Consider the following 11895-nt stretch of genomic DNA (forward strand, 5'->3'; position numbering starts at 1 on the left):
GTATCATGCCAAAAAATCTCAAAACCTTCGAATGTCCTTACAACATCGACCGATTCCCACGAAGATGCCGGTGGAATGCAAGTCGAGATCTTGCGGCGATAAAAGAGGCGCCCGCGCTCTTCTCCATCCTCTCTCCAGCTTTCATTAGGTTCTGGCCTCAGGCCAACACATCGTCAAGTTTTTAACGATCTTCCTGCCTCAGGCCAACATATCGTCAACTTCTTGACGATCCTCCTGCCCGGGCTAGATCTCTTCCGGCCCATTACTCTTCTGCTCCTCCGTAGCTGAGACCGGATAGAAAGCTGAAGACGACCTCGGGAGAATCCAGGCGAGCGCATTGAGCAGCAAGATAAAGAGTGATGCTCCCTCCCGTCCGATTGTGATGGCGAGCGAATCTTGCGCCCCGACTCCTTGCACCTTGACGACGGACATCCTCAACGCATGACTATATTCATCCGCATGCGTACGGTATCGACGGGATGAAGACGACTGACTCTTGCAGGCAGACAGGCAGTAGCATTCACCGGAACGACGACGAGATTCTTTTCAACCCGTTCAGTCCGCTACTGGCACGTTCGTACAGGACCAGCTATATATGTTGCCGGCCTGCCTTCCTCGTGCTCCGTGACCAACGTTTCTACACAGGATCACCAGTACCAAATGCGTACGCTTACTCCTCCATGATTTTTAACACGCCGCCCTCGCAACCTAGTATCATGTGTGATGCTTTCACGACGAACTTTCAAGTTGACGATGCATCTCCCTGGATTGCCATTCAACCTTGCGGAACCCAATTTCCAAGCATTTACACAGACGTTCAGACGGTTCACTGCAGGTGAACTTCAATGGAATCGCATACCGACGGCATATAGGTGTGTGTTCCATGTCGGAGATCAACTTCCCAGGCCGACTTCCGGCCAGAAAGCGCGGTGCCTTCCCATACTTTCAAGAGTGTCAGTCGCGATTCTTCAAGGTGCCATTTCCATGGAACTCGTGATCCGATTCTCAGCACACCACTGCGAGCACACCACTGCGATCTTCTTCTTTGCTCTCGGCTCGCTTTGGGTGTCGCATTTCAAGGCGCTCTTCAAAGAGGCAGCTATCGAACCAAAGGACATCGGTAAAGCTCCAGCGCTCGAGAAGCCCAGGAAACAGCCTTGTACTGACTCAGATACAGCAGCCAACATGAATTCTGAAATTCGCCAGAAACACAGCCCTCCCAGCAAAGCGCCGCCGTTGACTCCTCCTGGCGCCACCGTACCCGAGCTCACCCAGCAAGTCTTCGACCCCAAGAACATGATGGCCGCCAGCGACTTCCGCAACGGTCGTCGCATCAGCTGATTCCCGCTGTCTACCGCGGAAAGGTCTCCATGAAAGGAAGGCGAGCTCTCTACGACATCTGCATGCGCACACTCAAGCTCAACGACTCATCTTACGGTCTCGTCTCCGCCGTCATGTCCGTTGTCACCGCCTGCCTGCGCTTCTCCGGCCAGCTCAACAGCGATCTCCGCAAGCTTGCCGTCAACACGGTGATGGCCGCCAGCGACTTCCGCAACGGTCGTTGTTGGAATAAACGAGTGGATAAAGCGATACAAAGCTAAGTGATCTGTCTACCGAGGGGACTCGAGGCCCTTATATCCCCCTCGTGTGTATATAGATAGAATAGCCCGTAATAGACTGCGTTATTAGCCCTGTTTCGTCCCTTTGTTTCGAGCTATATCTAGTAGGTCCTATATCTCCCGATATAGTCCCTTTATCTCCCGATATAGTCCTTCTATTTCTAATACTCCCCCTACTTCCTATACCTCTCGTAGGTTAGGAAGTCCTATTAGTAGAGTATTCGGGTATGTCCGGTTTAACTAACGATGCCTTCGATCGATAGTTTGTCCGGGTATCGGCTTATTTCGTCGGTAGCTTATCGATTCCTATAATCGATAGCTTGTCTATATATCGACTCCTTCGGTCGATAGCGTATCGATTCCTTCGATCGATAGCTCGTTCGTATATCGACTCCTTCGGTCGATAGCGTATCGATTCCTTCGATCGATAGCTCGTTCGTATATCGACTCCTTCGGTCGATAGCTTATCGATTCCTACGATCGATAGCTTGCTTGTATATCGACTCCTTCGGTCGATAGCCTATCGATTCCTACGATCGATAGCTTGCTCGTATATCGACTTCCTTCGGTCGATAGTATATCGATTCCTTCGATCGATATACGTTCCGGGTACTTAAAAGACGGCTTATATAAGTACTGTCTAGGCCTCCGCTTTAAGTACTTCGTTGCCGTTTAAACGAGTATTCTCGTTCGTCGAAACCGGCTCGTAATCCTTCGTTTCGAAATCCTTCGTTTCGATGTTTCCTTTCGATTCCTTTACTCCGACGCTCGTAGGGTCTCGGGTAAGTACGTCTTCGATCTCCGTAAGCCCGTACTCGGTCTCCTTAAGGCGTTGTACGATATCGTCGAAGGATATCTTCGAAAGTCCGGCCGCCTTAAGAGCAAAGATCGTAGACCTATACTCTTCTCCTAGGCTTTTTAGGAGGATTATCTTCTTCGAGGTATCGGTAGGCGCTTCTTCCGGGCAAAGTACCTTAACTCGGGTTTAGATTGTCGATAGTTTAGACGCCGTAGTATCGATAGACGTCGTAAACTTAAGTCCGTAGAATTCCGTAAGTAGAACTTATACTAGCTCTTCGCTAGTAGTCTCGCAGACTCCGCGTAGCTTATTAAAGCACTCTCGAGCTGTAGTAAGGCCGAGAGTGTGTACACGGTACTCGGGGCCCGCTGCGGTCTTTATAATAGCTCTTACTTTTGCGTCGTTTTGCTTCGAGTTTATAGCCTCGTTTCCGGTCGATTCTAAGGTCGATTCCGAGGGCGTAGTAGTCCGTATAGTCGATAGTAGACCTCTCGCCTCGAGTAGGTCGCTTAGTAAGTCGCTCCAGTCGAGCCAGTTGTCCGTAGATAGCCGAGGAATGCTAATAGACGTCTTATATTCCGTAACGAGGTCGTCTATTTCGAGTGCGTATAACTCTACGAGTATTTGTCGTATCGATACGATTTTTAATTTTTCGGATCCGTAAGGGCCGGTTCTATATTCCTCTAGCGTATCGCTATTATACGTCGGCGCGGCGTTGCGTAGTTGTATATCGAATCCGGCTTATTATCGTAGGAGAGGAGAGAGATTCGGGAGCCGACGTTGTTCGGAAATCTGCCTGTTTCGGACTAGTAGATTTTACAACCGAAGTTGGACTGTAGTAATGTCTGCTTTCGGGCTAGTAGGCTTTCGAAATCCGGGGTAATGCTAAAGTGCGCTATATATATACTAAGATATATACGTTGTATATCTAGGCCGCTACTACTTCCGGGCTTATAACTATTAGAATAAACGAGTAGATAAAGCGATACAAAGCTAAGTAATCTGTCTACCGAGGGGACTCGAGGCCCTTATATCCCCCTCGTATATATATAGATAGAATAGCCCGTAATAGACTACGTTATTAGCCCTATTTCGTCCCTTTGTTTCGAGCTATATCTAGTAGGTCCTATATCTCCCGATATAGTCCCTTTATCTCCCGATATAGTCCTTCTATTTCTAACAGTCGTTACCTTACTTACTCCGCTATCTACCGCGGAAAGGTGTCTATAAAGGAGGTCGAGGACTAGATCCGCAACGTCTAGAACAAGACTACCGCCTACTTCGTTAAGTAGATCCCTAACAACGTCTAGACCGCTGTAAAAGGTGCAGTTAAGAATAGAGTAGCAGTATGAATCACTTCAGAACAGACTCGATTCGATACTCTCTCGGAAGGAGGAGATTCTACGTATCCTTATACTACAGGCGCAATCTAGCTCAAACGAGCTTAAAAGGCCCTAGTAGGGGTGCATATGCCGCTAAGGCAGGGGATTAGATGCCGATTGTCGGTATTCGGCGGAGGCAGATATAACATAGCCCCCCTCCTTGCGTAGAGCGTCGCGCTCTAAACGGTTTCTCCTCGAGTAAATTCTTTTTGGTGTTTGCCAAGTTTAATAGCCTAAGGCCTTAATTAGGGTCTACTGCGGCTTTAAAACCTAGGCTCGGATCCCTCGAGTTCTTCTCTTCTTTAACAACCTTATGCAGACTTAGTAAGTATAACTTAATCCTATCCGATAGCTAAACAGGTCTAAAAGTGCCCCCCTAAGGGGCATTTGTAGCCTATATAGTGCTAACGTAGCGTTTAGTTCCCTTCTAGCCCTATTTTCTACCAGACGACCTCGAATTTTATCGAAAAACCGCTATTCTTACCAAACGACCCCATCCGCGACCGAACGAGCCTATTATAACGCAACCCGCCTCTATCGCGACCTAACGCAAGCAATTCGCCGCTAACGGCATCTTTAAGGGCAATCCGTGCGTTAACTACCTTAACAAGCCCTTAAACAAGGCCGATTTGGCCTAGTTCTGCCTCTTTGCGCGCGAATCGCCGGATAAGTAGGCAACTAATAATAAGGACGAATATTACCTAAAGTGTCACAATTACTCCAACCGCGATTGTTTCTAGGTATGTATACATAGGGTCAAAAAGGGGGCTTTCGGGGGCTAATATAGTTAAAAGATGCCGGAACTAGTTAAAGGCGACATTACGAGGGCTAATAAGCTCCGTAGGGCCGCTATTGCCGCCGATAGTACCGGAGCGATAGCTGCGGCGGCTTGTTCGGCCTATAAGGCGGTCTACGTACGTATTAAGGGGTATGCGTAGTTAGTTCGGGTCTGTTTAGCTCTGTTAACCCCCTTTTAGGCGCTTTAACTCCTTCACCGGTGTCAACGGCCTCTATCTGCACTAAGGCAAGGCCGAATTCGACCAGACGGGACCGCTTATACTTGGAAAGCGCGAGAAGTTGCTCGCTAAGGAGGCTGTAAAGCGAAAGAGGGAGCTTGTAAGTATTTGGGTCCCTTCTTGCCCAAAAGTGCCCTACTAACCCTAATAGGGTAAAGACGTGCCTAACACCCCCCGCAAGCGACTTATTCTAGCCTAAGGATCTACCGAGGACCGCCTAAGGCGTCGCGTTCGGGCCCTTTCGGCCGCTCTAGATACCGTCTACACCTGTGCGGGCGCTAAGAAGGGCTCGAAGGCCTCTGTTGTAGAGGGAGTGCTCCGTCCGACCGAGTACGACCTCTCTAGGGACCTTAAGCCTAAGGAATAAGCATATAAGCGCTTTTTTGTGTTTCTTTTATCTCTTTTAGCCTCTTTTGGGCTCGTTTTAGGACTAATGGGCGCGGTAACGCCTAGGTTGTTTCTTTTTACTACGACTTGGCGACTTATAGATTAGATAGAATTAAAATAACTTTACTGTGCTTAATTGTCTCTCGTTGTGTGATAATGTCGTCCTTAGGGGCCCGTTTAGCCCCTAATTTCCCCCCCTAGGATTTTATTAGATTGAAATTCTTCTAAGGTAGAGAAAATTTTTAGGTAACTAGGAACCGGACTAAGGAGTTAGTGTGGTGTTAACTAGTGTCTTTTGGGCCTTAATAGTAACTAATAACGCGTTTGTATATCTATCGTGCTAGTCTACCGCCCTTAGTACCTCCCGTGCTTCTATTAAATGCTCTTATTATAGTAGGGCTAATGTAAGTCGCAGGTTCCTAAGTGTTTTCAGACGCGGGCCAGCCCTTCTACGCGATCCTGTACATCTATCTGCCGTGTTGTTTCTTACGCTTTAGGATCTTGTCTACTACGTAAACGTCGGGTTCCTCTAATCGGATCTCCTTTAGGCTATTCTAGGCCCGTTCGGTAATTTTGGCAGGTTTTTCCTCCTCTAGTAGTGTTAGAAGCACCTCGAGAGGGAATGTAGGCTTGCACCGAAAACAAATAGTTGTAGAATGTAACGAGTCGATTCGATAAGGAAGGGAATGGACAAGAGCGTCCCTCGAGGCTATGTACCCGCCCTTCGTGTTGCCAAATGCGTCTCTCCGCCTAGACCAGGCACCGGTCGCAGTCCAACGTCCGCTCGGGGGCCATCGTACGCCCGTAAGGTTCGTCCCTCTACAGGATGTCCCAGTCTAGGCCAGATGAGATAGCACCGGTAATCTGTGGTGCCAGGATAGTCCAGGTTGGGACAGGTAGAGGGCGTCATCGTAAGGGTGTCCTCACATTGCCCCCCTCCCCTCTCTGCAACTAACCTCAGTTGCGGTGGAAAATTCACAAGCTATCAGCTGCCAGATGTCCCAATCTGGAAGGATTTGCGGGTCCGTGGCGTCGCTATATTAATTTAATTCTTCTTCCAAACTTTCTCTCTTTTTCACCAACTACCAAAAAGTAAGTAATCTAGGGTGGTACCAGTATGGTCCAGTTTGGGTCCAGCAAGGCTAACATTGGCGCAGACACACCATATCTTCCGCCGCCGCGGCCCTCGTACGCAACGATTACGCCAAAAAGGTCCGCAACGGGGCTTTTAACCACAATCCGTACTTCAATTGCATCAAAGACGTCAAGCTAAACAAAGACTTAACCAAACTGTACCAGTTGGGGCCAGAGAAACCCATTAAGGGCATTACTACCAAATGCGCCGGCTGTCTGGACAACAGAAATGCCGATTGCTTCCAGGTAGGATATTTCTGGACTATTCTGGAGTCTTCTAGGTCCAGGCTGACCCTAAATAGCTCCCTCCGGCCCGTAAGGGCGAGTGGGACACCATTAATGCCCAGATTCAAGCAGAGTACGCCAATCCGGTAGTAAACGCGGACAACAGGAAGAAGTTAAGGAGCAAGGTGCTCCTGTTTGCTAGTTCGATTAAGTTGTATATGCCGTTCTAGCTCATTTTGGACTAGTATGCTAACAGTTGGCGCCTTAGGGAGCTTGGAAACAGCGTTCGCGGCCCGGAGGGTCTCACTTTGCACCAGGGTACCCGCGAGTAGGACACGACGGGTCAAAAGGTTAAGAAGCGGGACAGGTCGGCCGCTGCTTACATAGAGAAGGCCGTAAGTGTACCGTTCTGGCGCATTTTGGGTCATGCTGACGTCAGGATGTAGGAGCAGGCTGCTGCCGGGACCCCGAGGGCCAAGAGAAGCCGCCTAATTAATCTAAAGGGCGCCATTACGGTCCAGTCGTTGACAGACAAGCTTAACAAGTACAAGACTGCCTTGCATCGTAACAGCAAGGCCCTAGAGAGGTTTAATTCGTACGCTAGGGGTACGGGAAAGACTAACAGGGAGGCGTTGAAGGCTTTGGTGAGCACTACGGCCGCTTAGGAGCATAGAGAGGACGCTTCGGACGAGGATAGCGATAATTAAGCCGGTTTAGTCCAGTTGGCTCTAGCAGTGTGCAGGGTATAACAGATAACGCCATTACGCAGAGTGATGGGGCCCTTTCGAGTTATAATAGCGCAGAATAGCTTGACGTAGGCCAGAATAGTCCAGAATGGAAAGCCTTGACGCCCAAATGAAATCCCTAGAATTATTAAAAATGTTGAAGTCCAATGTCATAAAGCAAAAATGATTGAAAAATTGACCAAGGGGGTCAGCGTTTTTTCTGGAATTTACCGCGCGCAGTCGGTCCTTTCTGGCCTATTCTGCGCCGGTAGGCCCGCATTGCTGCCGGGCTGATGTTAACTGCTGCTTCCCAGGAGTTCTCGGACCAGTCGTAGTCTTTCTACTTGATGAGGTACTCCCGATTGTTCAGTTCGTCTACACGTTCGGCCAGAATGGCCTCGACTTCGTATTCATTGTCCTCTCCTGCGTCGTATCGCATTATCCTGTCCTGTTTGCGACCAAACTGGTCCGGGATAGATGGTTCTAGCAGAGAAACATAGAAGGTTGGGTAGATCTTCAGTAAGTCTAGTAGATCGAGCGTGTATGCGACGCGGTTAATGACCGCTTTTACCTTATAAGGTCCAATATATTTGTGATCGAGCTTCGCCGAAGGTCTCAATAACCTAATGTTGCGTGTGTTAAGGTAGACTTCGTCTCCGACGTTAAAGGAGATGTCCTTCCTGTGCTCGTTCGCCCACTTAGCCATTTGCTTCTTTGTTTTGGCCAGTCTAACCCGCAGTTTCTTCTGGTTGGAAATAACGCGGTCCGTAAGTTGTGCGGCGAACGGGGCTTCTCGTCCATCCTAGCGTAGTCTAGGCCAGTGGCACCGCCGAGGGTCCCGTGTCGTGTACGCCTGGAATAGCGTAACCCCTGTTGCGGAGTGTACGCTGTCATTGTACGAGAATTCCGCGGTAGAAAGTAGGGAGGCCCAGTTGTCCTGTTCATAGTTGCAGTATGTGCGAAGATACTACTCCAGCGTCTGGTTTTGGCGCTCTATTTGCCCGTCTGTTTGAGGGTAGAACGCTGTGCTCAGTTTCCGGCGTATGCTAAGGCAGAAACAGAACGTGCTCTAGAATTTTGAGGTTAGGATAGGCCCTCGATCCGACGTGATCGTAGCTGGTGCGCTATGGAGTCGTACGACTTCCCTTATAAACACCTCTGCGAGCTCTGCTGCGGTAATCGTCTTCTTGCATGGCGCATAATAGACCATTTTGGTACATCTGTCCACGATTACTAGGATTAAGTCGTAAGCCTGGCCCAGAAGCATACTAGGTAGCAGGTCCGTTATAAAGTCTAGCGTCACATCCTCCCATAGTGTGAGCGATAGTAGCTCTACGTGCAGCAATCCGTGAGGTTTGTGCCGCCGTGGCTTTGCCCTACTACACGCTTAACACGTTCGTGTGTAGTCCTTAACGTATTTCCTCATTTTGGGCCAGTAGAAACTCCTTTGTAGAAGTTCGAGCGTTCGAGAGAAGCCGAAGTGCCCTGCCATAGGGTCGTCGTGGCATTCCTAAAGCAGTTGGAGTCTTATGCTTCCTTCAGGTACGTAGGCTTTGCCGTCTATGTACGCGACTCCATCCTCGTTAGTCCATCGATCTGCCCAGAAAGCAGGTTCCGCTTGGTCCTTCTCCTCGTTAATCCTGTTAAAGGTCGGATCTTTCAAGAGGGCGCGTTTCAGGCGCGTTTTCAGGTCTAGGGCGTCCTTCACTACCCCTACGTACCTTACTAGTCTATTATGGTCCAGATGCGGTTAGAATGCCGTCTGGAGGAGCCGCAAGCTTGCAGACGACTCTTCGTCTGTAGCCTACCGTCCAGAGTGGTCCTTGTCCGTAAGGTCGGGCCTTCTGCTTAGTACGTCCGCCGCCCTATTAGCCTTGCCGGGTCTGTAAATAGTCCTGAAGTCGATCTGCGACAACCACTCGGCCTATCTAACCTGCCGCCTAGACAAGGTCTTAGTCGTCATAAGAGTTTGCAGGTTTGCATAATCCGTTAGTAGCTCGACCTGGTGTCGAGCCCCCTCCAGGTATTATCTAAAGTGCTTAAAGGAGTCCACGACTACTAACAGCTCAGCGTCTTCCGTAACGTAGTTCCGTTCTGCCGCGATCATCTTTCGTAAGAAGTATAATACAGGGAACCACTGCGTCTTGCCGTAGTCTTCGTATGGTTAGCTTAGGATGCCCGAGATTGCCTCGCCTAAGGCGTCGGTTTCCACCCTACAGGGCAGTTCTGGGTTAAAATGGCGCAGGATAGGGGCTTCCGAGAACCTTTTCCGCAATTCGTTAAAGGAAAGCACAGCTTGCTCGTCGAGCTCTAAGTATGCTCGTTCCTTCTTACGTTAGTTTACTGCCTTTTTCCCCTCCGTATAGCGGTTGAGTGCCGCAGCGAGGCGTAAGAAACCCTTAATAAAGCGCCTATAGTAGTTCGCGAAGCCGATAAAGACCCTAATGTCATGTATTAACTAGGGAAGTAGCCACTCCTGGACCGATCTGACCCGTTCTGGGTCGATCTCCAGCCCATCACGTGTAATAACGTACCCGAGGTAGTCGACGCGGTCCTTATGGAAATCGCACTTAGACAGGTTAGCGTACAACTTGTGTTTCCGGAGGCGCTCCAGCACCTCCCGGACGTGGCCCTCGTGCTCCTTCACCGTTTTGGAGTATATAAGGATGTCGTCGAGGTAAACGACGCAGAACACGTCGATCAGCCCCACCAACGCGCTGTTGATGAAGTTTTGGAACACCGCGGGGGCATTGCAGAGCCCGAAGGGCATCACGGTGTATTCGAAATGGCCGTATCTGGTCCGGAAGGCTGTCTTCTACTCATCGCCTTCCCGGATACGGACACGGTGGTACGCGTGGCGGAGGTCTATCTTCGTAAAGTACCTAGCGCCGGCCAGCTAGTCTATTAACTCGGAAATCAAGGGAAGACCCCCCCTGTTCTTCACCGTGACCGCATTCAGGCCGCGGTAGTCGACACAGAGGCGGAGTGTGTTGTCCTTTTTCCTCGCGAAGAGGATTAGCGCGCCCGCCGAGGATGTCGAGCGGCGAATGAAGCCGCTCTTTAGATGTTTAGGGAGCTACTTGCGCATCGCATCCATCTCTGCCTCCGACAGAGCGTACATAGGGCTGAATGGGACCCTTGCTCCCTTAACCAGGTCGATCCTGAGATCGTACGGTCCATACGGTGCCAACTCGCTAGCCAACTCCTCCGAAAAGACGTCGGAGAAGTCGGAGTACGCCGTTAGGACACCATTCTAGTCCAGTTCGAGTCCATCCTCGACCTCTTAGATCGACATAACGTAAAGAGCTACCTCGACTTTACCGAGACACTCCCGGTAGAACCTGTCCGGGGACACTACCGCTATCGCTTGACGCTTTTAAGGTTTCTGCCTCCAGAAGACCTTCTTCAGAGCGAAGTTAACACCCGGGTTGTACTTCTCGAGCTAGGGCATGCCGAGCACGACTTCGAAACCGTAGATACGTCCTACCTTGAACGTGTCCACGCACCCCTACGCCTTGCTAAAGGTGTCTACAGCCTTGTAGGAGTTTCTCGTTTCTCCAAAGACCTGCAGGCTCTAGCTATTCAGAGTTAGGTACTTTGTCTAGGTAGATAGCTCGGAAACCGTCCACCCTATTTCCTTTGCTAGCATAGAATCGCAGAAGTTGTCCTGGGCGCCGCTATCAATCAGGCCCCGGACCTTTCTAGACTCCCCTAGGCCGTTTAGCGTCAACTCGACGCTGATTAGGCGCCCTTGCTGGGCGCGGCGCTTTCCTAGCTCAGCCGAGCGCCGCTAATCCTCATTGTAGAGGACTTGGCCCACCCAAGCAACAGCGTCTACTTAGGGGGCGTCTCTTTCCCCGAATCCTTCTATAGGTGCTAGTTAGTGCAGTCGCGGCGGATATGCCCGACCTGTTGGCATCCGTAGCACGTAGCCTTAGAGGGGGCCTTCGGGTTCTATTCGCCATCGCTGGTCCTTGCCTTCTTACCGTCTGGAGTAGCAGAGCCGTCGCTAGGGCGCTTCTTCGCCTACTTGGCGGACCTTTTAGTAGCCTGCCTCTTACGAGCCTCCTACTTAGAGCCCTCGTTGGCACGGTAGGCCTTTTTAGCCCTCTCCTCGGCGTCCACCAGGTTCAGTAGGGCGGTAGGGTAGTTCGAGAGGCGGTTGCGAAGGGTCTACGGAAGGGCGCTATAGAACCTAAGGATCTTCTTGCTATCGTCCCTTTTATCGAGCTCCTTCTAGAGTGTCTTTAGCTCCTCGAGGAGTTCTTCCGGCGTGCGGTTACCTAGGGTAACCTTTTTCAGCTTCTCGTAGGCCTTCTCGCGCTGTTCGGTCTCTATGCCTATCGAGTTAAGCATAACCTCCTTTATTATAGACCAGGTTGGCTCAGACTAGTCGTTAAGGCCGTCGACGTAGCGTTCCCAGTAGTCTTGCTAGAGCTTTCCCATGTAGTCGGCAGCAAAGTCGACCTTGCGGTCTTCGCGTTCGGCGAATCCTTCGTATCGTCTAAAGGCTCTTTCGAGGGCTCGGACCCAGTCGTCGTAGCTTGTACGCGACTTGCCCTCGAAGACTGGTAGCTCTTTTGACTTGGGGAGGTTATCCCTCGTTTT

At 50.4% G+C, this 11895-nt stretch overlaps 1 protein-coding gene across 1 annotated transcript; it reads left to right on the forward strand.

The window, feature by feature from the left end:
• Positions 1-1370: 1370 nt before the first annotated feature.
• Positions 1371-3665, forward strand: MYCGRDRAFT_51771 (uncharacterized protein; the record flags this gene model as incomplete). The annotated part of the gene is made up of 2 exons (XM_003846978.1): positions 1371-1529; positions 3504-3665. 2 exons carry the CDS (start codon positions 1371-1373, stop codon positions 3663-3665), a joined length of 321 nt encoding a protein of 106 aa, XP_003847026.1.
• Positions 3666-11895: the final 8230 nt, after the last annotated feature.

Source organism: Zymoseptoria tritici, chromosome 19, assembly GCF_000219625.1.
Source record: "Zymoseptoria tritici IPO323 chromosome 19, whole genome shotgun sequence".
Taxonomy (NCBI): Eukaryota; Fungi; Ascomycota; class Dothideomycetes; order Mycosphaerellales; family Mycosphaerellaceae; genus Zymoseptoria; species Zymoseptoria tritici.